At 42.2% G+C, this 26,042-nt stretch overlaps 1 protein-coding gene across 4 annotated transcripts in view; it reads left to right on the forward strand.

Annotated features, from left to right (window-relative positions):
• LOC126412362 (ADP-ribosylation factor GTPase-activating protein 2) overlaps positions 1–26,042 on the forward strand; it is an 82,757-nt gene that overhangs the window by 27,756 nt on the left and 28,959 nt on the right. For all 4 annotated transcript variants that reach the window (XM_050081924.1, XM_050081925.1, XM_050081926.1 and 1 more), the window contains 4 exons: positions 18,973–19,098; positions 23,685–23,837; positions 23,922–24,077; positions 24,248–24,378. In XM_050081924.1, coding sequence (XP_049937881.1) covers positions 18,973–19,098; positions 23,685–23,837; positions 23,922–24,077; positions 24,248–24,378 — 566 coding nt within the window. The remainder of the gene's footprint in view (positions 1–18,972; positions 19,099–23,684; positions 23,838–23,921; positions 24,078–24,247; positions 24,379–26,042) is intronic.

The following is a 26,042-nucleotide window of genomic DNA, read 5'->3' on the forward strand; positions in this document are numbered from 1 at the left end:
ATCCATTTAGCTGAAACCAAGTTTCTAAGATACTGAGGGTACTGATCAAGGAGTCGGGATGATTTTTTTTTATTATTATTCTCTCTCTCTCTCTCTCTCTCTCTCTCTCTCTCTCTCTCTCTCTCTCTCTGAATCTTGATCAACTCAGACGTATCATCTACAAGCAGAACTGTGGAGGAAGTGTTCCTACAATACGTTGATAATGATGCATCTGATTACTTTCGAAGTGCACAAGTTTGTCAACTGTTAAACTCATGTAGGAATAAACGAACTGATGGCCTTTAAAACTGCCAGTAAGGATAGAAATAGTGAAAGTTACTTATTTTACTTCATAGGAATAAGAATAGTGCATATTACATTTGTAAGTCATTTGATGGTACACAGAACGCAAAAAGTTTTTTACAGAGTTGCCACATCTAGCAGCAGTACCAGTATCTGACTAGGCAGTGAGTCAAACTGAACTTGGTTGACTGATAGGGGGCACGTCATACCTTCCTGTTTCAAGTCTATACCTGAGTTCACTTGAGGTGACCATGGCAATCTCTCCATAAGCCATGACCAGATGTGCACATTGGCTGAGAGATTTGGAGATCATTATGGGAACAGCTGAACACCAGTTGTATCAAGATAGGTCTGGACAGCACAGGCAACATTCAATTTTGAATTAGTTTTTGAAAGATATTATCACAGAGGATTTTAAGATAGAGTTGCTTTCCAAATTATTGGTTATACAAACCATAAGTGACGGTGTTGGGCACTCAGTGGCATCTCATACAATCACACCAGGTGCCAAGACCATGTAATGACGATGAGTGCTATCTGGCAACATTCTTATACATATATTATTATTATTATTATTGGTGTTTTGCCCTTAAAGAGCGCATTTGGACTAAACTACATGGCCAGTTCCTTTTGCTGCCTTCCTTGCTGCCCAAACTTCCCTCATTCGCTCGCTGTGTTTCTGTTTCCGGTCCTCTGTCCATGCTTCTTGTTGGCTTTGTGTCTTCGGCTTCATCTTGATTGCCTTTTTGGTTGCCCATATTTCTTTCATCTTCTGGCTGTGATCTTGCTTGCACTCTTCGGTCCATTTTATGCCTGTTCGTTTGTCGCATTGTATCTCATGTAGTTTACTTTTCTTAATGATGTTTCTGAACTTTATTCTGTCGTTTATTGTGTCTGCTGTTATGTTGAGCTGGTTCAGGTCGTTTTCTACCTCTGCCACCCATTTGTTGTTTCTAGTGGTTACCCAGTCAAAGATCTGTTTGGTCAGCCTGTGTGATGGCATTCTGTATAGGTGTCCATAGAATTGTAGTCTGCATTTTCTAATCTTTTCTGTGATTGTCTCCGTATGTTTGTACAGTTCCTCTGTAGGTTTCTTGATCCATATTCCATTGGTGTTAGTTGCGCCAAATATTTTCCTAAGTATTTTCCGTTCTACTTTTTCTAATTGTCTGATACGTGTATGCCCTAGGATTAGTGTGGTCTCTGCTGCATATAGTGCCTCGGGGAGCATCACCGTGTCGTAATGGCGTAATTTGGCTTTTTGTGAGATAGACTTCTTGTTGTAATGATTCCACACTACTTTGTATGCCTTGTCCAGTTTAGTCTTTCTTTCTTCGTTTGAGTCTCTGTTATGTCCACTCATTTGTAGTGTTTCACCGAGGTATTTGAAGTTTGCCGTTTTGTAAATCGTGCCATACTTTGTATTCAGAGATGAGAGTTTCTTTGTGCTCATAAACTGTCTCTTTTCGTAAGAGATCTGTAGTCCAGTTTTGGAAGCGATTTCGTGCAGTTTTTCAATAGTGTCTTTTGTTTCCTTTATACCTTTCGTGACAATCGCCAAATCGTCTGCAAAAGCCAGGCATTTAATCTGTAGGTTTCCTAAGGTTATCCCCTGTTGTGATGTTTCCCATTCTTTTATGACCTTATCTAACACCAGATTGAAAAGGAGAGGTGAGAGGCCATCGCCTTATCGGACACCTGTGCGAATTTCAAAGGGCTCTGATAGTTCCCCACAGAACTTTACTTTGGAGGTCGTGTTGGTTAAAGTTTGCTCTATGATAGCCCGTGTTTTGTTGTCTACTTTGTATTCTGCTAGAATTTTGAAGAGAGTTTTCCGGTCGATAGAGTCGTACGCCTTTTTGAAGTCAACAAAGGTAATGATCAGGTTCTGTTTGTGTTGTAAAATCATTTTCAGGTTCCAAATTTGTTCCGCACAAGACCGCCCTTTACGGAAGCCTGCTTGGTATTCCCCAATCAAGTGGTCGGTTTGGCATTCTAGTCTGTTCAGTAAAGCTTTAGAGAGGATCTTGTATGTGGCCGGTAGTAGGGATATTCCTCTGTAGTTGTTCGGGTCAGTCTTGTCACCTTTTTTGTGTAGTGGGTGTATCAGGGCAGTTTTCCAGTCGCCAGGAATTTTCATGGTCTTCCAGATGTCTTCCAAGATCCTGTGGATGTCTTTGGTGAGTTCTGGGTCTTGCAACTTCCAGATTTCCGCGATGATGCCATCTTCTCCTGGTGCTCTACGATTCTTGAGTGACTTTATTATTTCTTTAACTTCTTCTAGAGTTGGAGGTTCACTATCTGGATTGTATGTGCTCGTTTCTGTCATCATTTCTTCCATGGGGGGGCCCGTGTTGAGCAGTTTTTCAAAGTACTTTGCCAGAATGTCACAATTGTTTTTGGTATTGGTTTCTAGGGTTCCATCCGGTCTTCTGAAGCACAAGTTGGGTGGTTAATATCCAGTCATATTTTCTCTGAACGTTCTGTAGAAGTTTCTTGTATTGTTCTTCATGAAGTCCGATTCGATCTCTGTCAGTCGCCGTTTGTCATACTGTCGTTTTTCACTGCGAATGATTTTGCTTGATTGCTTCTGTGTTTTCAAGAAGTTCATCCAATTCTCTTGGGATTTATGGCTACTAAATTTTTTCCATGCACTGATTCGTTGGTCAATAGCTTGATCACATGTGTGGGTCCACCAACGGTGTTTCCGTGTTCGTGGTGCTTGTGCTAGTTTCATGGCCTCTCGGATTCTTCGTGAAAGTTGTGTCCAGTCTGTCGTTTTCTCCATTTTAATTTTGTGTAATATTTGTGTCTGGTTTAAACTAACGTATTCTGGATCTGGTCTAACAATTTTGTTCTTCTGGAGCTTTTTCTTGGGCAAAAGACGAATCCTGATCTGTAGTAGGTGGTGGTCTGAGTCGAAGTAGCCTTTACAGGTGTCTATGTTCTAAATTTCTTTTTGTGAGTCTTTCTGCACTATTGCGTGGTCGATTTGTAGTTCTTGCTTTCCGCTGGGGAATTTCCATGTGGTAAGTTTTCGTGTTGGTTTCTTGAATTTTGTTGACATAATGGCGAGGTCGTGGCTTTCGCAAAAGTCTATCAGATGTTTTCCGTTTTTGTTGGTGTCCTTGTGTGGAGTATGTTTTCCTGTGATATGTCTGTATATCTTTTCTTTTCCGAGTTTGGCGTTGAAGTCTCCCAGTATTATTTTGACTCTATGTGCAGGAATTTTTCTGATAGTTTCTTCCATTGTCGTCCAGAAGTCATCAATTTCATCCGGGTTTTTCCTGTTGTAGTCATTAGTCGGTGCATGTGCGTTGATTATTGTGTAGGATTTATTGGCTGATTTCACTGTGATGGTGCTGATTCTTTCGTTTGGTGACAAAAAGTCGATTATGCTGTCCGTGATGGACCTGTGTACTGCAAATCCTGTGCCAAAAAGCCTTAGGTTTTTCAGTTGTCTCGATGGTTTTCCTTTGTATATTCTGAAATTCTCCGTGTTGAAATGGTCTTCGTCTGTGAATCGTGTTTCTTGCAGTGCACATATTTTGATTTGAAATTTTTCGAGAGTGTCTGTCAGTTGTTTCATCTTTCCTGTCTTCATCAGTGTGTTCACGTTGAGTGTGCCGATGTAGTATATATATATATATATATATATATATATATATATATATATATATATATATATATATATATATATATATATATATATATATATAAAAAAGTGGCCTGGAGAACATAGTTCCAGGGTACAAAAAAACATGTCAGAGGAAAGGAAATACAATACTAACCTGATTATAGCAGATGCTGAAAGTGACCAGGGCCTGGTCAGCAAGTTGCTGAAGGCAGATTGAAGTTGGACTGCTGTAATTGCTGCAGTCTCATCCGAACTGTTGTGCTGCAGGTCTTGAAGATGAGGGTTGTTAAGATACACCTTAGACTTGATGGCTCCCCACACAAAGTAATTGCCCATGGACAGATTAAGTGATCTGGGTGGCCCCCTAAGACCATGACCAGACTGACCTCTGCTAACAACTCTGTAGGTGTGAAGATTTTGTATATGTGCTCGAAGGTTCGGCCAGCTGTTTGAACAGTTGCTCCATCCTATTGGGTGCAACTGTGTAGGTCTCTCTCTCCCCCATTAATGCTGCCACAAATCATGCGGACACTGCACACCAAATCCCAATTTCTGATCATCCAGTGGTATTTCTTGGAAGGTACGCTGATTCTTCTCTGCACGGAACCTGTGAATGATTTAACCACTCTGGTGAAACCAGGCTTCATCAGACATAAGAAAAAGATCTGTGTCTCGGCCATTCATAGTTATCTCAGTGAACCACTGAAAACTCGGGATGCTGAGGAGCATCTATTAGTTTTAATGCATGAACAGCAGACACTTCGTAGGGATGCATGTGCAAGTCCCTGTGGAGTATTCGCCCGCAAGATTGATGTGATATGCTGGTTTCTTGTGACAGGCGTCTGGTTGATTTGGGAGGACTTTGAAGCATTCTCTGGTGAACTGATGACACATTTTCTTGTGTGCAGACTCGTTTTGGAAAGTTTTTTGGCTTGTTCATAGCAGATCCTGTCGTGACACCATTTTTGGACTAAGCTTTTGCTTCCGTGAGGATCCACAGCCTCTCAAGTGTTTAACAAAAAAAATACATTTTTCATTGTAGGCTGTATTTAGGTTTTATGTATGTGACATAAAAGAATGTTAGGAGAATGATATGTAGTACATGCCATTGCAAGAGCATGATATGTAGTACACGACATTGCAGATGTGCTTGATAATGCACCCCCTGCGGGTTCGGGGGTAAGAATAGGCCCGCGGTATTCCTGCCTGTCGTAAGAGGCGACTAAAAGGAGTCTCAAACATTTTGGCCTTAATGTGCTGGTCCCCTATGGGGTTTGACCTCCATATCTCAAAATTTTTCCGAAGAGCGAGCTGATTGGGGAAGGGCGCCTTACTTGGTGCATTGTGTCCATCTTGCGTTGAGAACTTTCGCCAGCTTATTCGTCATTGCGTTGCAGTCCTGGCCGCTCTACATCTCTTGGGCATGGATCGCTCCTGCGTGCACTTTCTGCCAATCAATGTGCAGGGCCATTTTCTGCACTGACAGCGACCATGGACCACATGTCACCTAACATCCAGCACGGTAGCCAGTCCGTTGTGGTGGGGCCGCCATGTACCCTGTTGGTTCTAGCCCCCTGACAACACAGGGATCGCTCTACTGATACCTGCTCCGTTAACTCCCCACATATGCCAAGGAGTAGATACCCATCTCCCTGGGGCATCGGGACTCCCGGCAATGGCCATCCTGCCAGGTGGCCTTTGCTGTGGCTGGGTGGCGCCCGTGGGGAGGGCCCTTGGTCGGAGTAGGTGGCATCAGGGTGGATGACACGCAATGAAGCGTGGCACATCTTCTCTTGCTGGTGGCCAGCCACCAGTAGTCTCTAAGCGTTCGAGGGCCCATTTTAAAGGTATCGTTTATGACCCCAAATCGTTCCCCTCCCTCGCCACACCATGGGAGGAACGAAAGGCTATGAATGAGAGCGACAGGTATTCGACCCGGTATCTCGTCTGTACCAGAGCTGACGGGGAATCGTTCGTGTCTGTGAAGCCTCAGTTCTTTGTCGAACATTTAGAGGACAAGTTCGGGAAGGTGGAGGGCTTGTCCAAGATGCGGTCAGGGTCAGTCTTAATAAAAACGGCATCCTCTGCCCAGTCACGAGCCTTGCTCACTTGTACGAAGTTGGGGGATGTTTCTGTTACTATCATCCCCCATAAAAGCTTAAATATGGTCCAGGGAATTATTTTTCACCGCGATCTCCTTTTACAGTCCGATGACGAGCTGCGCGCCAACTTAGAGCGACGAGGTGTACATTTCGTCCGGCGTGTTCATCGGGGTCCGAGGGACAATCAGGTAGCTACCGGTGCCTTCATCTTGGCCTTCGAAGGTGATACATTACCAGAGAAGGTCAAGGTGATGGTCTACCGATGTGACGTCAAACCCTATATTCCTCCCCCGATGCGGTGCTTTAAGTGCTGGAAGTTCGGTCACATGTCCTCTCGCTGTACTTCTAGCCTCACATGTCGAGATTGTGGACGCCCAACTCATCCCGATACTCCACGTGCTCCGCCTCCCATCTGTGTCAACTGTGGAGAGCCTCATTCCCCTTGCTCGCCGGACTGCAGTATCTTACAGAAAGAACGCAAGATCATGGAATATAAGACCCTGGACCGACTGACTTACGCTGAGGCTAAGTGGAAATTTGAACGGCTACATCCCGTGCGCGTGATGTCATCTTATGCCTCCACTGTCACTCCTGCTCCTGCTCCTTTAGCTGCAAGGTATACAGTCAGCTCTCAAGAGTCAGAGGACCTCACCTGCCCCCTTGACAATGGGGGCCCCTTCTCTCGCTGTTGCTCCCACACCATCTACCTCGGGAGCAGCACCCACTAAACCATCGGGGACACCAGTCCCCACTTCTAAGCCGGAGAAGCGTAAGTCTTCTTCGGCTTCTCTCGCTCGGAAGGGATCCCTTGGGTCACTCCCTTCCCAGGTTCCTACCAGCGGCACAGCAGACACCAACCAGTGGCTGGAGAAGCCACAGGTTGCTGGTCGATGGGCTTCGCGATCCTCTTCGGTCCCAGAGACTGACTCCAATAAGCCCTCTCACCAACGGCAACCAAAGGAACAGCGAGAGAAAACTACTTTGAAGACCCGTAAGTCCAAGACACCTGCGGTGGCACCTACTCCACCACTACCTAAAAGCTCTGCATCTGAGGATGAGGTGGAGATCCTTGCGTCCGCTGAGGACCTCGATCTCGCCGATCCCTCAGACGCAATGGATAGCACTTGCACGGGTGCTCCATCGGAGGCGGCAGGTGACCCAGCGGCGTAATCAGCCTTCCCAGTCCCGTCACGCCACGCCTTTCTCCGCAATTGACAATACCATCCTCCAGTGGAACTGCAGCAGTTTCTTCCACCATCTAGCTGAGCTCCGCCAACTTATCAGCCTTCACCCTTTCTTCTGCATTGCTCTTCAGGAAACTTGGTTTCCAGCAATGCGTACCCCCGCCCTCCATGGCTATCGGGGTTGTTATAAGAACCAGGCAGCATATGAAAGGGTGTCTGGTGGCGTCTGCCTCTATGTCCTTCACACTCTGCACAGCGAGTCTGTCCCTCTCCAAACACCTTTAGAGGCTGTCGCTGTTCGGGTGTGGACGCCACAGGCTGTTACCGTCTGCAGTCTTTACCTTCCACCAGATGGTGATGTCTCGCAGCATGTCCTGGCTGCGCTGATAGCCCAATTGCCGCCACCTTTCTTGCTATTGGGCGACTTCAACGCCCATAACCCTCTGTGGGGTGGGTCAGTGGCAACAGGTCGAGGCGCCACCGTTTAGCATTTATTGTCGCAGCTCGATCTCTCGATTTTAAATGATGGTGCCTTCACACACTTCAGTGAGGCGCATGGCACATACTCCGCCATTGACCTTTCAATCTGTAGCCCTAGCCTCTTACCGTCTGTCCAATGGAGTGTGCATGACGACCTGTGTGGTAGTGACCACTTTCCGATCTTTGTCACTACCACAGCGTCACTCTTCTGGGCGCCCTAGCAGATGGGCTATGAATAAGGCTGACTGGGACTTGTTCTCCTCCACTGCCGCTATTGAGCCTCTCTCTAATGATGACATTGATGCGGTGGTTCAATCGGTCACCACCGGCATCGCTACTGCCGCCGAGTCTGCCATTCCCCGTTCCTCTGGGTCCCCTCGGCGGCGAACTGTGCCTTGGTGGTCGCCTGAGATCGCTGCAGCGATTAAAGATCGCCGGCGGGCACTACAGCGTCACAAGCGACATCCCTGCATTGAACACCGCATCACCTTCAAACGGGTGCGTGCGCGGGCCTGCCGCCTTATCCGCCAAAGCAAGCAGGAGTGCTGGGAGCGGTATGTGTCCACCATTGGCCTCCATGTCTCTCCATCGCAGGTCTGGGCCAAGATCCGACGCCTCTATGGCTATCGGACCCCTGTCAGTGTCCCTGCGCTCTCACTGAATGGAGCAGTGTGTACAGATTCCGGCGAAATTCCCAACAGCTTGGCAGAGCATTTTGCTCTTAGTTCCGCTTCTTCCAATTACCCACCGGCTTTCCGCTCCATTAAAGAGCGGCTGGAACATCGGAGCCTTTCGTTTCGCACCCACCACCCAGAATCTTACAATGCTCTATTCAGTGAGTGGGAAATTCGCAGTGCCCTAGCCGCTTGCCCTGATACCGCTCCTGGGCCAGATGGCATCCACTGTCAGATGCTGAAACACCTTTCAGTGGACTGCCAGCGGCGCCTCCTCGATCTTTACAACCGTCTTTGGGTCGAGGGGGAGTTTCCGTCGCAATGGCGGGACGGCATTGTCATCCCCGTTTTGAAACCTGGAAAGAACCCTCTGGAGGTGGACAGCTACCGTCCCATTAGCCTCACCAACGTTCTTTGCAAGTTGCTTGAACGGATGGTGAGCCGGCGCTTGAATTGGGTACTGGAGTGTCGGGGCTTTCTGGCTCCGCCTCAGGGTGGGTTCCGTAAAGGCCGCTCCGCCACCGACAATCTGGTGAGCTTGGAGTCGGCCATCCGTACGGCCTTTGCCCGCCGTCAGCACCTGGTTGCTGTCTTTTTTGACATGCGGAAGGCGTACGATATGACATGGCGTCATCACGTCCTTTCTACGCTTCATGGATGGGGTCTTCTGGGTCCTCTGCCGATTTTTATCCGCAATTTTCTGTCGTATCTTACCTTCCGCGTGCAAGTCGCGGCCTCGTATAGTTCCTCCCACGTCCAGGAGAACAGTGTGCCACAGGGTTCTGTTTTAAATGTCTGCCTGTTTTTAATAGCCATTAACGGCAGTGGGAAATTCTGTCTCCACTTCCCTGTATTCTGACGACTTCTGCCTTTACTACAGCTCTACTGGCATTGCAGCTGTTGAACGTTGGCTACAGGGCACTATCCGCAAGGCGCACTCTTGGGCTGTAGCGCGTGGTTTTCAGTTTTCGGCTGCCAAGACCCGCGTTATGCATTTCTGCCGGCACCGAACAGTCCATCCTGATCCGCGGCTTTATCTTGCCGACGAACTCCTTGCTGTGGTGGAGACCCACAGGTTTTTGGGTGTAGTTTTTGATGCCCGGCTGACTTGGCTGCCTCAGATTCGGCAGCTTAAACAGGCGTGTTGGCGGCATCTAAATGCTTCGAGATGCTTGAGCCACACCCGCTGGGGCGCCGACCGATCTACCCTGATACGGCTCTACCAGGCGTTAATTCAGTCTCGTCTGGATTATGGGAGCCTGGCTTATGGCTCAGCATCCCCATCTGCACTGCAGGTACTGGACCCAATCCTACACAGCGGCATACGGCTTGCCACTGGTGCTTTCCGCACCAGCCCTGTGAACAGCATACTAGTGGAGGCAGGTGTCCCTCCCCTGCGGTTACGGCGCCAACGTTTGCTGGCCGCTTATGCTGCCCATGTTTTAAGCTTGCCTGGGCATCCAAACTATCATCTCCTGTTCCCGCGATCGGTCGTCCATCTGCCAGAACGTCGGCCCCGGTCTGGTTGTACGATCGCGGTCCGCGTCAAAGAGCTTCTCTCCGGGCTTCGGGTTTTCACTGTTCCACCTTCTTTCCGGGCCACTTTGCGTACACCCCCATGGTGTGTTCCTCGCCCTTGCCTTCGCTCGACTTGGTACAGGGCCCAAAGGACAGTCCCTCCAGAGGCCTTCCGCTGCCACTTTTATTCCATCCTGGTCATGTATCAGGGCTCTGGCATTGTTTACACTGACGGTTCGATGGTTGCTGGTCGTGTCGGGTATGCGCTCACTCTAGGGGACCATTCCGAACAACGTTCCTTGCAGGATGGCTGCAGCATTTACACTGCTGAGCTGGTCGCCATCTTTCGTGCCCTAGAGTATATCCGCTCCTGCTCAGGTGAGTCCTTCGTTATCTGTAGCGATTCCCTGAGCGGTTTACGAGCTCTCGACCAGTGTTTCCCTCGTTCTCGTCTGGTGATGGCTATCCAAGAGTCCCTGCATACTCTTGCCCGTTGCGGCCGCTCTGTGGTCTTTGTGTGGACCCCCGGTCATGTTGGTATCCCGGGCAATGAACATGTTGACCGCCTGGCGAAAGAGGCCACGAGTAAACCATCTCCGGATGTTGGCCTCCCAGAGACTGATTTGCGGGCAGTCCTCCGCCGAAAAGTTTTTGCGCTTTGGGACGCTGAATGGCGCGATCGGATCACGCCTAATAAACTCCGTGCCATTAAGGAGACGACGAATGTGTGGCGGTCATCCATGCGAGCCAACCGCAGGGACTCGGTCGTCCTTTGTCGGCTCCGCATTGGCCACTCCCGGCTGACACACGGTTATTTACTGCACCGGGAGGACCCTCCTCTATGTCGCTGCGGGGCGGCTTTGACACTGGCGCACATTTTGTTGGCCTGCCCCCTTTTAGCTGTGGTCCGGCAGACATTTGCGCTGCCTGATTCGCTCCCTGCCCTTTTGTCTGATGACCCTGTTATGGCTGGCTTAGTTTTACGTTTTATTCGGGCAGGGGGTTTTTATCGTTTACTCTGAGTGTTTGTTCTGTTCTTTTGTGTTGATTCTGGCCATTGACCTACGATTTTACGTTGAGTTTTTAATGTGTTCTCGGTGCTTGGCTTTTCCTTTTTATCTCTATGGTCGGCCAACCACCGTCACACTCTGTGTGATTTTAATTTGTTTTGTCTGATCTCTGTAGGAGTATTTCTTGTCCTGTGTTGTCTGACGTCTTTCCTGCTGTTCTTTTTTATTCTCTTTGGGTGGTTTTAATTTTTTTGGAAAAAGGGACTGATGACCGTCACAGTCTGGTCCCTTTAATCCCCCAAACCAAACCAAAACCTTGATAATGCCTCATGGCCAAAATTAGCTTAATAGCATGATTTTAATAAAGCTCAGTACGGCCTACAATGGGCAAAGTGTCACATGTCACTCTTTGCTGGCACTTTGACACCATTAAATTGCTCATCAAAAACAGACCACACTGTTTCCATGATTTTTTTGTCACACAACTTACAGCAATGAACACCTGATGCTCCAGGGTGGGTACCGTTGCCCCTTTTGCACTGCTGCAGTGCCAATGACTCTGACACTGCCCGCACTACACTCTGAACCAGTGTGGATCACGTGGCGGACGTACATGTGATGTGCATGTCACAGGGTGTGGTTATATGCATACATTCACCCCAATTGTATCTGCTTGTGTGGGCCACCCGTATTTGCCCCATCCTGTATGATACTGTGTGCAGAACTGGGATTCGTCTGTGTTATTTCAAGGGAAGTAGCAATGACGATTGCTATGCAGATGGACCTTGTTGCACCATGTGTCATCGCACTGTCTGCGTATAGACTTGTCTTGCTGGAAACATGCCCATTTCATGGCACAAGATATGTGATGTTGCTGTACGCTCTTGCACAGCTAAGCAAACAATGCTCCTGTTGCCTGTGCCTCTATATGTGGGGCAGCTAAGATTGTGTGTGGCATTGATTGTGGCCTTCCTGAATCCAACTGTTCTATATTCACATGTCAGTTGGAAACTCCCAACCAATTCAAGCACCAGTATTGCGGAACAGTAAGCTGCCATCTCGATACATCACATTTCCGGTGCTGCCGGAAATGTGATGATTCTCTTTGTTACACAAGGCATAACACAGTCATATCACAACCAAACAAAATTAATGTGCGAACTATGATGAGAATCCCACTTTATTTTTTTCTTATGTACAGAATATTGGTGGCAGTATTCTTACTAACTTTTATGGTTGCACTGAAATACTAATCATTAGCATATCTAGGTATGTAGTAGTACATTTGTACAGTTCATGTCTGATTGATGTTTGTTGCGTGCTGTCTTCATGCTGCTAGTTTTAATCACTGTCAGTATACATTTGGAAGTAGTGATATGTATACTAACTTCCTTAAAAGGCTGCAAAAGAAGGTTCTTTGTGGAAGAGGGGGGGGGGGGGGGGGGCGGGCATGTGCACATATTTTGGACACCTTTGTTAGTGCAGTGGTTGCATTGTAAGAGATGAGGGGTCCCTGATGCATGCAAATCATTTCACTCTTAGAGGCACATTTTATGTTGCATAAACTTCATGTAATGTGCTTACCTCACTGTCCTGTATTAGCATTCAAGGAAAAAACTACACATCATACAAGTAAAGAAGTTACTACATAGATTCTATTTTTATTGTTGCTGCACAAAATGCAGTATTGAGGTTCTACATGTAATCTTACTGTACAGAATGCAATGTTGCCTCTCTAAAATCTTCAAAAGTTTCGGTGCTACATATTCTTTATTTCTGGTTATTTCTTGTTCAGTGTATGTCTGTTTATTTTTTAGAACTGTTCTTTAAGTGCGGTATTTGTAATTTTACTCCTTCTTCATGTAAAAATATTTTACAGAAGTATTGTTGGAAACACCTCTTTTGACAACTTTCAGTATAAATAATGAATATGATACAAACATAATCTGTTCACCAGCATTGTGATACCACTGGTAACTGTGATGAGTTTTGCTATTTTTTTCATGAAAACAGATGAAATTATTCAATCCTCTCTCTGTTACAACCTACTTCTCCTCCTTTTTTTATGAAGTAAGATACAGTCTGCAAGTGCAAGTGCTGTAAATAACAGAATGAGAGTTCCGAAAATACCGGAGGAATGGCGGGGAAATAGGAATACTATATAAAACAGGTGGCACAAAAACAGGAAAGATTTTTTTCCAGTGAAGATGATGATGATAGGTGTGATTTAGAACAAGGGATTCAGGTTGCAGCTGGCCCATAAACAGAGTAAATGAGAATCAGAGATATGTGTGAGATAAAGAACATTCCTGAATTTATCATTAATAAGTGAATTCATTGTTCATTGGGGGAAAAGACCCACTGGTGACAAGGCCGATAGTAGTTATGATTCAGTTTGAACATTGTGACAGTTATCATTATTTTTTTGTGTAAATTTTAATAGTTCATTAACTATGTAAGTAAGGTCCTTGTGATCCAGATTTTAGGTGGATGTTTCAGCTGCCAGTAATATGAACATACAACCTTGTCGTGGCAGGTCAAAATAACTGGACAGTGTGAGAAGGCGATTGTGGATGCAGAGAAAAATATTTATCTCCTCCAGTTTGTGTCAAACGACTGGGAGCTTATCTGATGTGAAGTAATAAGTGAGACCTTCTGCTAATGGAAGAAAGAAAATTTTTAAAAGTGAAAATTATGGCAGATGTATCTTATGTAAAAATAGCACAAAGTGTGAAAAAGAAATCTTTTAAGATTGGGGGTTAGCATTATTACTTTTGATTGCTTAAAAGAAAGAATCACTTGAACAGATCATGAAGGCCCAACAGTACTGACCAGGGGCATGCGGTGAGCACACTGCTCTCCCGGCCATATGTCAGGTTACAAGACCTTTAATTGCTTTATTTTCCTGTAATATCTCTTTTGTGGATCAATTTATCATCACAAATATTGTAGTAAAAGGAAAATGTTATTGTATTTTGTCATTTTATTACTGGTTGTTGCATGTCTTGTGAATAAACCATCGTAAATGAAACTCTGTTGGTTGAAATTAATAAATTTACAGTAGTTTATGGAACTGGCCATATTAAAGTAAACAACAATCAATACTGATAAACTTGAAGGGCCCGATGATTGGATAAAGTGGAAATGGGACATATCTATTGTGCTTTGTTCATGTGAACTCTGTGATTATTAATGATATCCACAAACTTGTGGTGTTGCCACAGGAACTGACAACTGAACGAAAAGCAACATATGCAAAATGGTGAAAGAATGTTGCAATAGCAATAAATCTGATAGCAGCTGCGCTAAGTAAACTAGTTGCTGAACTTGTATTGACGTGCAGTAATGGTAGAAATAGGGGACAACTACATGCGCCGTTTGAATGTAGCAGCTCATCCCATTTAAACATGTTAATGGAGACCTTTTCTTTTAGGGTGATGTGCAATGAAACCAAAATATATATTAGCTCTCATGTAGCTAAGCTACAAAAGTCATTTGTAAATCTAAATGAGGAATTAACAAACCATAAAGGGAGTACGTTGTCTGATAGAATGTTAAATAGGTGAATCTTATCTACAGCAGGAAAGGAATATGGTAGTTATAAATGTCTCTGTGACACAATAACTTCAGAAAACCAGGATTTTAATTTACTCACTAAAACTGTGAACTATTGAATTGCATGAACAAAGTACAACAGAATCAGGTGCATTTTTAATTTCTAATGCATCAAAAGGGAACAAAGTAAGTCATAAGAAAATAGCAAAAGAGTGAGCAAAGCAAAAAGTTGTGTGTGGTAAATGGAAACAACTAGGCCATTGGGACTACAGAACGTCTATGAAACACTCGTGACAGCACTAACATGTGGGAAGAGGAGAAGGTGAGCAGAAACACTGCATTTATTTAATGCACATGGTGTGTGTACAGGAAACTACATTAACGCAAATAAATGGTATGTGACAGTGGTGCAACAAAGCATATCACTGTGAATAAAAAGTACTTTGTTTCATACAGTGAATTTGATCATGATGATGATTTCCTTGGGAAAATAATGTGCTTTATGTATGTGTTTGGTCAAGGAAAAGTTTATAGCAAAATTAGAAAAAAACAGTGACTGGTACAGTGCTAGAACGGAAAATGTTTTCTCTCTGCCTGATGCATGTGCTCATAATGTTATCAGTCAGAGCATCTACATGCAGTGAATGCAGTATAATGTTTTACTGTAAAACCTTTCAGATTTGGGAAAAAGCCAACAAGGACATTGTGATGGCAGGCTATTTGGAAACAACTGAGTGTGTATTGAATATGCACGTTATCGGATCAGAAAAGAGCAATCGGTTGGATCTTGTGACACCTTGTGAAACACTGCAAGCACATAAAATATCCTTCAAATAATGAATGCAGTTACTGGTGACTTAATCCATGCAAATGTTAGTGGACCAAATAGCACAGAATCATTCAAAGATGCTCAATGGAAAGCGTTTCTGAAGAAGAGAAATTTGTTAACATCGAGTATAGATTTAAGTGTCAGGAAGTCGTTTCTGAAAGTATTTGTATGGAGTGTAGCCATGTATGGAAGTGAAACACGGACGATAAATAGTTTAGACAAGAAGAGAATAGAAGCTTTCGAAATGTGGTGCTACAGAAGAATGCTGAAGATTAGAGGGGTAGATCACATAACTAATGAGGAGGTGTTGAATAGGATTGGGGAGAAGAGGAGTTTGTGGCACAACTTGACGAGAAGAAGGGACCGGTTGGTAGGACATGTTCTGAGACATCGAGGGATCACAAATTTAGTGTTGGGGGGGCAGTGTGGAGGATAAAAATCATGGAGGGAGGCCAAGAGATGAATACACTAAGCAGATTCAGAAGGATGTAGGTTGCAGTAGGTACTGGGAGATGAAGAAGCTTGCACAGGATAGAGTAGCATGGAGAGCTGCATCAAACCAGTCTCGGGACTGAAGACCACAACAACAACAACAGTCAGAATTTTCTTTCTGAAACATAAAAATTAAGCATACAATTGCTTAAATAATTTCTAAATGAAACCCAAACTAATGGTCATACCATTAAACAATGGAGACAGAGAACTTAGTAACAAGTATGCCAAGGAATTGCTCAGAGATAAGGGAACAGAATTACTGATTCCCCCACACACTACACCTGAACAAAATGATTTGGCCAAATATGGAAACAAAACACTGACTGAGGCTGCAAGTGTGATGCAGGGTGCAAGTGAACTACTGAAAGGATTGGGGGGTTATAATGCAGCAGTCTCTATCTTAAATCGTGCTGCGAGGTCTTCAGTTGTAGACACAGCCCCTTATGAGCTTTGGTAAAATCAGCAGTAGGAAAACTTGAGCACCTCAGAATTTTTGGCACAGATTACTATGTTCACATAAAAAAATATTTCCATTCCAAGTTTGTTGACAAGGCTGTCTGTGGATAATTTGTTGGGCATGTCAGTGACAAAAATTTTTAGATAACTTGTGTATGTCAACGACAAAGACGGTTTAGAGTCTGGATTCCTTCAAAAATGAGGGTAGGATTGAGTCATGATGTAAAATTTAAGCCAGGAGCAGTTGGTACTCGCCATAGTGATAATGTTGAATGTGATATTTCTTGGCATGAATTCGTAAACCTGAAACAGCCAGGTGTGCTACCTGTAGTAAAAGGAGGTAAATGTCATAGGCAGTCAGCTTACTGAGGAAACCAAAAAAGTGTCAGGTGACTGTAACAGCCAACAGACTTCCTAAAAGCAAAATTTCTAAATCTGAAGATGATAAACTGAAAAACATAAAACACAAAAGAAGTTAGCCTGGGTGGAAAGTCGTAAATTCTTGATATAAACAGAAGCTGGTGCTGATGAACAGAAAGATCTAAACTGTTTCTCTGAAGCATTGCAGTCAAATGAGACAGAAAAATGGCAAGGTATTAATGAAGATAGCAGTTGCTTGAGAGAAACAGTCTGTGGGTGTTAGTTGAACGTCCTAAAAATGCCAAAATATTGCAGAATCACTGAGTTCTACATAAAAAAATTGAAAGTGTTGGAAGTCATGAAGAAAGCAGGCTTTCAATACATTGAGCAGGTCCTTGTGTGTTTTATCACAAAAATTATGAAAATATACTTTATATAATGATGATGTCGTAATTGTTGGCAATGACTATGAAGAAACTGCTGCTTTCCTGAATACTTTACAATGTGAATCTGATATAACAATCAGTACCCTTAACAGCTTCCTTAGCATAAAAATAAACCAAAATGAAGATTGAGCAATTATGATAAGTCAAGAAAAAATACACAAAACAAATACTGAAAAGGTTTACAATGTCTTAATCTAGTATGATCTCAACTCCAAATGTATTATTTGTTAGAGAAGATTTGATTGATTTTTTTCCCTTTTGGGGGAAGAAAATAAAAAAATGTAAATTGTTATTCCATGGTATTTTGAAATATCCTTGATATTTTATGGAAAATCTTTATAATTTGTTTTGTTATTGAATAGTTCATATCATGTGAATAAAATGTTCTTAAATGAAACTGTGTTAGTTGAACGTACTAATTTTGCAACAACAACAACACCACACACACACACACACACACACACACACACACACACACACTCACTCACTCACACACACGAAGTTACTTGTATCAAACCCATCCTGTGCTAATGAATGTAAATACAGAAGTGGAGTTCTTATGAATCCCAGTGAGTACCGCCAACTGGAGGGAATAAGTTCCTGTTGAGATGTTACCAAGCCCACCGTATGATCTCAGCAGGCATGCTAATAAATAAAATGGCCATATAAAATCAGTTACGGTATATTTGCCAAAATAAGTGAAAAGATTATGCAAAAAGCCCCAAAAACATTTACAAAGTAATATGGAATACATTGCCAAAACTTACAGAGTCAGTTGCTGTTTAAAAGTACAGTTAGTATCTTATTGAAATGAAGACAGTTGTATAGGTTCATGAGTCCTAAAATCTGTAGAGTTGAGTCATTTCTTGTATGGGTTTGGGGAATGTCATTTGCTGTATCAACTTTGCTCTGCTTAAAACCTTGGAATATTTCCTGTGTGAACATTAAAGAAATAAATTGTACTTGATGTGCTCTACCACTAAGTTTCATGTTAAAGAATCAGGTGCTAAACCTGTAACAAAGTTCATGATTGTTAAGAAGTGTTACAGCTGTGACTCCTCCTGGGTATATGAGGCCACCTTGAGCTTTGCTTTACTTCATCCAAAATTCCTTTGATGATTCACTCATGTCACACTGGAATAATAAAGTGTGTGAAATTCATTCATCAGAGTATGTTGTGAGTGTACAGTGCTTTGCTGTTCCTTTTTTATGGCTTGACCATGTTGATATTGGATTTCAAATACCCTGCACACTGACATCCAGCTGATTTTGCTGTGCTGAAGTTGCTGACCTTTCAAATTTCAGCAGAAATTTCTTATTCCATATCGTATTCATAATTTCTACATTTACTTTCAAGTTTATAGTTCGAGGGTGGTTCCCTATTTGGAAAACTGCCATTCAAATGACCTTTTGAAATGTAAATAAGTTCCATAAACATGCCTTATATATTCTTACTTTCCTATATTGTTATTTTGTAAGTATTAACTCATTCTTCTCAGGTGCTGGCATTTCATTTTATGTTGTTGTTGTAACTGTTCATGTCTCAGTTGCCACTGAAATTGAATGAATATTTGCACCCTTCTGAAACCACAATCGGAGATGCCATTGCATTTTATTGCTGAATGACTTTTAATGATTTTTTTTAAGACTGTGTGCTATAGCCATCCCATCAAGTATCTTGCCTGAAACATCTGGCAATTTTTGCATGTTTATGGCTGCATGTAGAAACTAATCGTATATGCTAGTTCTTGTAATGTAGCCTATGTGTCACCTTACATATAACAGTAATTTGCACAAGTAGGAGATCAGTGCTTGTTAATAAATGATGTTCTGTGAACAATTTGCTGAGAACTAAACCAATAAAAATATAAAGTTCCTTGCAGTTTTATTGTACTTACATTAGCTATAAAACAGTATTTGCATCTAATTACCCCCATTTTTTAGTTGCATATAGATGCTACATCGGAATCATCATGTGGTGATGAAAAGAGAGAGGAAGATTTCTTTGCAGAACATACCAATATGGAGTCTGTTCAATATGGTGATCTAGAAGAGGAGCAGCCACGTGAAGTGAGTTGAAGTTACCAAATACTCATCAGTTGTGTTAATATGTATGTGTTCCTCTGAGACTGAGTTCCTGTAAGTTGTATAAGCTCTTGTAAGTTTCATGTGATTAACAGACTGCACCAGGACAAAGAGTTTTAACAGTATAAAATCCAAGAAAGAAAGGAACAAAGAGGAAAAAATGACTAGGCCGGGAAGAAACTTGTACTTACGAAGTGGCAGCAGACTAATTGCAAACTAATAAAAAGCTTTAATAAATAAATTTTGAGCTTCCTATTACACTTTCTAAGTAACTAACCTGACCTGGGTACCTTTTCTACTTATGTATTACGCATATCCCATTAATTCTTTTTGCCTGTATTAAGGAATATGGCATTTCTGACAGCGTTTGTGTGTAGTAAGTCCTTTGGTGCTACCTGTTAAGTAGAGCTGTTTCCACGATCTTCATTTAGTTGTAATTTCATCATTTAAATGTTGCAAATTTTGTTATTGTAAAAGTGTCTTCAGCAATATCCAGATGTGCTGTTCCATGTGTTGTGACTTTTTCATATTACATCCAGTATGTAATATGGATGTGAAACAATATAACAACACTTTGTTATCTAAGCTGTAACGACAATGATTACTTTAAAGGTTATTTTTAGGGTAACGATGTAGGAGGTGAACTAATTCCTGCCATTCGATTTCGCTGCTGATAATTCAGGTCTTTGATCAATGCTACTAGTGCTCAAGCTTGTAAAATATTTTTTTAAAATAATTTTATAAATCTTTAGCTGCACCTTTCTGTTAATGAGTGTGGACTTAGATTTAAGGTTAGCAGGGTGTTTAAGAATAAGGTTTATCAGGCTATGAAAAAGTAACTGATTGTGAAATAAAAATAAGCAATGAAGGTCATCTGTTTCAAAGTACACATCATTGCACCTCTGTAATATTAAAACCTGCTGCTGGGTAAGATCCAATACCAAGTTTCTCTACCCTGCCCATTCTAATACGTGTGGATCCCTCTTGGCCTGCTGTCCATGAGGCACTCGAGACATTGCTGCTGATGCCTGTCCTATTTTTCAATGGCAGTTGTCATGAGGTTACCCAATGTGTGAGGAGGGTTCCTGTGATGTCACACTGTTAAGTTTCAACTGATTGCAAGCATGCTCGGTGGGGTTCATGGTCAGCAGACACCACAGGCCATTCCATTAAGTTGATGCTTGCCCCCTGGAGGAATGGATTCATGGAGGATCCTGAGCCAATACTGCACAGATCTCAAATTATACTGGAAAGTGATGAGCTATTTGATATACACACCTGATACTGGTCCAAAAACTAGCTGCCCATCTCCATGCATAACCTGAAACTGCATGCATGAGCTACACATTGGTACCTGGTTATCCTCATACTATTCTGTGGCAGTCATCAATCGTCAGCAAATTCTGTCTTAGGGCACCATGTCGCTGGAGAGGGAGGAGTGGCGGGGGGGGGGGGGGGGGGGGGGGGGTTCATGTAGAAGTGGTAGCATACTGTCTGAGTCAACACAGCCATCTCAAATGCTTCCAAAAAAAAAGGCAGAGCGGTGTTCTGTTACTTTTTCCATGGGCTACTTAAAGGACATAATGAGGCATAATTTACAGGTATATGTCGGCAGCTGGTGGTATTACATAGATAACCATTACTAGATCTTTAATGTTTTGTGTGTCACAATAGTGATTGAAAGTCAGAATGCCATCACTGTTGTGTATGCCAAATTACTGTGCACATGGTTTAACCCTTAACTGCTCTAGTGGGGCCCCGGAGAACCCCAGATGATAGAATACAATACATAGTACGTGAACAGAACAACAGATGGCACCTGTGTTCTTGGTAATCTTCAATGAAGTGCTGCCTTTTAACTCAGAGTGTTGAATGCCGTGTTTCCAGTATTAATGTGTGAGACAAAGAAAAAGAGGTCTCAGAATACCTCACCAGAGTATTAACGTAAGTTGTTTTTGACTATCTCAATTAGTGTTTTACCCGACTGAAATCTTAGAGTACTTCAAAAACAGCACACTTTCCATGATAACGTTAATTGTTATGGTTATGTGAGTATGACTGCATTATTTTTCAGAATGGCATCATCGAGGTCATTAACAGATGACAAGTTGGAAAGAATAGTGAATGATCCTACGTTTTTGCAATCTGATGAGGATACCACAGCAGATGAGGATGAATTTATACTAAGTGATAATGATTCCACCTCTGAAGCTACATCAGAAAGTAGTTGTGAAGAATCAGATGAAGAGGCATGTATTAGACCTTCCGCTGACAAATATTTTTTCGGAAAAAAGCATTGCTACAAGTGGTCAAAAGAAGCTCCTCCTACAACTCGTACCCGTGCTCACAATATAGTTATTCATCTTCCAGGTGGTAAACGTGAAGCAAACACGATTGATTCAACTGACATATTATCTGCTTGGGAACTGTTCATTAGTGAAGATTAATTGCAACTAATACTCACCAATACAAATGTCTAGATACATGACATGTCAAACAAATACAGAGCTCCTAAGCCAGCGTTCATAAAGCCGCTAGATATAATAGAACTGAGAGCATTTCTGGTTCTGCTTTACTTATCTGGAGTAATGAAATCCAATCACAAAAATGTTGTTGGGCTTTTTGCTAATGATGGAACTGGTCGTGACGTGTTTCGAGCCACTATGAGTGTTCAGAGATTTTTATTCATTTTGTCTTGTTTGCGATTCGATTGTGCTGCTACAAGAGATGCTAGGAAGGCTGATGACAGACTTGCAGCTATTAGAGATGTGTGGGAACTCTTTATAGACAAATGTCAAAAGTATTATACTCCAGGAGTGTACGTGACAATCAATGAAATGTTAGTACCCTTTCGTGGTAGGTGCAAATTTCGCATGTATATGCCCAAGAAGCCAGCCAAATACGGCCTCAAAGTTATGTGCCTTTGTGACTCATGAACATTTTATTTATGCAATGCATTTGTTTACACAGGAAAAGGGACAAATAAAAGTACATTATCAATCCCAACACAGGATGTTTTGAAATTAATAACACAAATTGAGGGAAGCAATCGACATGTGACAGTAGACAATTGGTTCATGTCACTTGAACTCTGTGATCAGCTAGAAGCCAAAAAGTTGACTGTCTTAGGCACTCTAAAACAAAATAAACCGCAGATCCCAGAAGAATTCAAACCAAACAGAAAGCGCCCAGTAGAATCTGCATTATTTGAGCATAATGAAGGAAAGACAATTTGTTCTTACGTTCCTCGGAAAGGTAGAGCTGTTGTGTTGCTTTCATCTATGCATCACGATCAGAAAATTAGTACTCAACAGAAAAAACCTGAAATGATCATTGATTACAATGCCACAAAAGGAGGAGTGGACACACTGGACCAAATGTGCGCCAACTATTCGTTATCACGGCGAACATGCAGATGGCCAATGTCTGTATTTTATGCCATTCTAAACATAGTAGGAGTCAATGCTCCTGTCTTGCTTCAATGCACCAAACAACTTGACGAAACAAATTATTTAAAAAGAAGAGAATTGCTACAAATGCTTGGAATGGATTTAGTAAAGCCCCATATACAACGTCGAGATGTCCGACCCCTTTCTTGTGAACTGCGAGACGTTGTTGTTAAACTTGGTGGTACTCCTCTTACCTCAACATCTTCAGAGCCAGAACCCATGAGGAAAGCAAGATGCTACATGTGTGCAAGAAATGTGGACAAGAAAACTAAAATGGTGTGTGAAAAATGCTCAAAACATGTTTGCCCCCAACCACAGATTTTCAGTGTGCCAAAATTGTTTGTAATCATATCTCAAATACGTAAAAATGTTTATAATATTCAGTGATAAAAGTGCAATTCAAAATAAAATTTCCTTAAATTACAGTTTCGTTTTTCTTATTGGGGTACTCCGAGACCCCACTAGAGTATTAGTGTATGAGCATTTCACTAGAGTAGTAAAGGGTTAAGCTTTAAAAGACTCATTGAAGTACGTTAACGCACTGACAGTATACACAAGCTACAATGCCCCATTCATGATTTGCACCCCTTTGAGAATGCAGATTTACTTTTATCACTGTTATACAGATACTGCTCACGACGACTTCCTGCAGTCAAAGAAATGTTGAGAAAGAGATTTCTGACAACAATATTTGTGAGGATGGTACAAAAGTTTTTTCACTAGTATATCTACCAGTCTCTTTTTCTCACGAACACTCCTGGAAACTAGCTGACTTGAACTGCAGGGTTGTGATCAGTCATCCCTCTTGAGACTGTCACCATCATTTCACTGTGTTTTGTGGTGTTGGACTTCATGTGTTATCATTAACACTTCATTCCATGGTTAATTCATCATAGTATATCTGTTTTTATCATTAGCTAAGCTGCTACATACCAAATAGAATCTTAAGATTTTAATATACAGATCACTCTTTAAGAGTGTTTGCAAAACAATGGATGATACTTGACAGACAGTTTCAAAACAGGTTAAGTCAATAAGTGGTGTCATTTTCTATTCATAAATTTAGTTTTTCGAGCCTGTGACTGTCTTTGACATTTTGCTGTTATTTCTGTTGGTCATTAGACTGCTAGAAGAAATGGCAGTGCCTCTGGAGCTGCAAATGTTAATCGTGGTGAACCAAACGTCAATGCCATTCTCGCACCTGAGGGCAATGAGAAACTCCAAGAAAGGAAATCAACCATTGGCACACGTAAGCCTCAGGCTAAACGAAGCACTGTAAGTCAGAGGATAAATTAAGTCACAGAAATTAGTATTTATGGTCAAAATACATTTTCCTAATAGCTCTTATGTTTGGTGTAGCTTGGTGGAAAGAAAGGTGGTCTGGGAGCACAGAAAGTAAACGCAAATTTTGCTGAAATTGAAAAGGAAGCAACAATGGCAGATCAGCTAAAATTGCAAGCAGCCGAAGAAGCAAAACTAAATGCTGAGAAAGCTGCAGAAGAGGAGGAGAAGCGGGTATATAAACATTCCTTTTTGTGATTCATGTTCTTTGTCCTGCAAAGCTAGTTACTTACATTATACTGAGTTCCATTTCTGTATCAGAATTGTGTTTCATGAGAATAAATTACGGAACTTGATATAAAAAGTCAATACATTTATTATTTGGTAATCTTCTGTTTCTGTAGATGTTGTCAATGCGGTTGGCGTACAAGGATCTGAGTCTACAACAGAAGAAACAGGAGGAAAAGTTGAAACAAGTTGACCCAAAGAAGGCAGAACAGGTTGAACGTCTTGGAATGGGCTTCACTTCACGAATGTAATTTACAGAAATATTCAATTATTTTTAGAATTTAATATTGCCTTTCTTATGTTCTCTGACTCAGCAATGATTTTGTATTTTGTAATGTAATATGAAGTAAGGAAGATCAGAGATCAGTGTCCTATCAGCAGTTAGGTCAGTAGAGATGGAACACAAGCTCGGTTTAAAAAAGGATGGGAAAGGAAATGAGCCATGCCTTTTCAATGGACTCGTCCCTGCATTTGCATGGATTGATTTAGGAAAATCACAGAAAACGTAAATCTGGATGGCTGGGAAGGGATTTGAACAGTTGCTCTCCCAATTGCAAGTCATGTGTGCTAATCACTGTCTCGCCTCCCTTGGTGTAATGTGATATGAAATTCAATATCTAGATACTGGCATTTCCTGAAATAAGATTCTGTATCAAACAATGAAAAGTCCAGGATGGAATAGCAACAGTATGAAAAGGATAGATTGAAACTCGCCACATAGAGGTAGCAGTGTTATGAAAAACACTCTGCAACTCAGTGCGTCCCCTATATCATAAGATTCTGTATCAAATACTTCTGACATCTGTCTGGATATCATGAGTTGTTAATGGTATTTACTTTTACCAGAAATGGTGAAGCAATTTTTAGATTTTACAACAAATGGTTCTAGATACACTGGCAACTATTTGATATCCATTACATGTTCTACCTGTCTTCAAACTATACTGAATTGATACATCTCTCTGTGTGGCAGGTGCAGAATTATAGGTTGGCTTGTGAAGATTTTTTTTTGGGGGGGGGGGGGGGGGGCTGCACCCATACCCGCATCGTCCCTATTCCTTGCTCCTGCTTGGTATACCTATGCATTGCTGTATGTCAAATTGTAACTTTTTCAGACATACAGATAGCTTGTTTTTGAAAATGTATTTTGTCCTTCAAAACCTCTATTTTACTCTTCTATTTATATCATTTGCTAACCATTTAGTCAGTCTTGTAATGGCTCTAAATACAAAACCTGTCTCTGGTTTTATGACTTCATTGTTAACTTGTACCATTTTGTATTTAGTGATTACACATTAAGTGTATCTATTTTCAGACTTGCTCTATTAAGTTCACTGTGTACCCTCTACAGAAAACATTGTATTTGCTGCAGACTGGAGATGTACATGTAAAAAATTAGAAAGAGCATAGAGATTATTACCTATATCTGCATCTGTATAACCACTCTGCAATTTGTACTTGGGGGAGGATTCATCAAACCACTTTCAGACTATTTCTCGATTGTTCCACTCTCGAATAGCGTGTAGGAAAACCAAACACCTAAATCTTCTGTGTGAGGCCTGATTTCTTTCATTTATTATGAGTCATTTCTCCGTTTGTAGTAGTAGTCAACAAAATATCTTTGCATTCGGAGGAGGAAAGTTGGCAGTTGAAACTTCATGAAAAGATCTCATTGTAATGAAAAACCCTTTGTTTTAATGATTGCCACAACAATTTTGATATCATATACTTGACACCCATTCCCCTATTTCATGATATTAATCTTATCGGGTAAGGATCCTGTGCTGCACTGCAATACTTCAGGAGGAGATGGACAAGTGCAGCATAGGCAGTCACATTAGTAGATTTGTTGCATTTTGTGAGTGTTCTGCAAATTAAACACAGGCTTTGGTTTGGCTTCCCCACAATATT

This window comes from Schistocerca serialis, chromosome 7, assembly GCF_023864345.2.
Source record: "Schistocerca serialis cubense isolate TAMUIC-IGC-003099 chromosome 7, iqSchSeri2.2, whole genome shotgun sequence".
NCBI classification, from domain to species: domain Eukaryota; kingdom Metazoa; phylum Arthropoda; class Insecta; order Orthoptera; family Acrididae; genus Schistocerca; species Schistocerca serialis.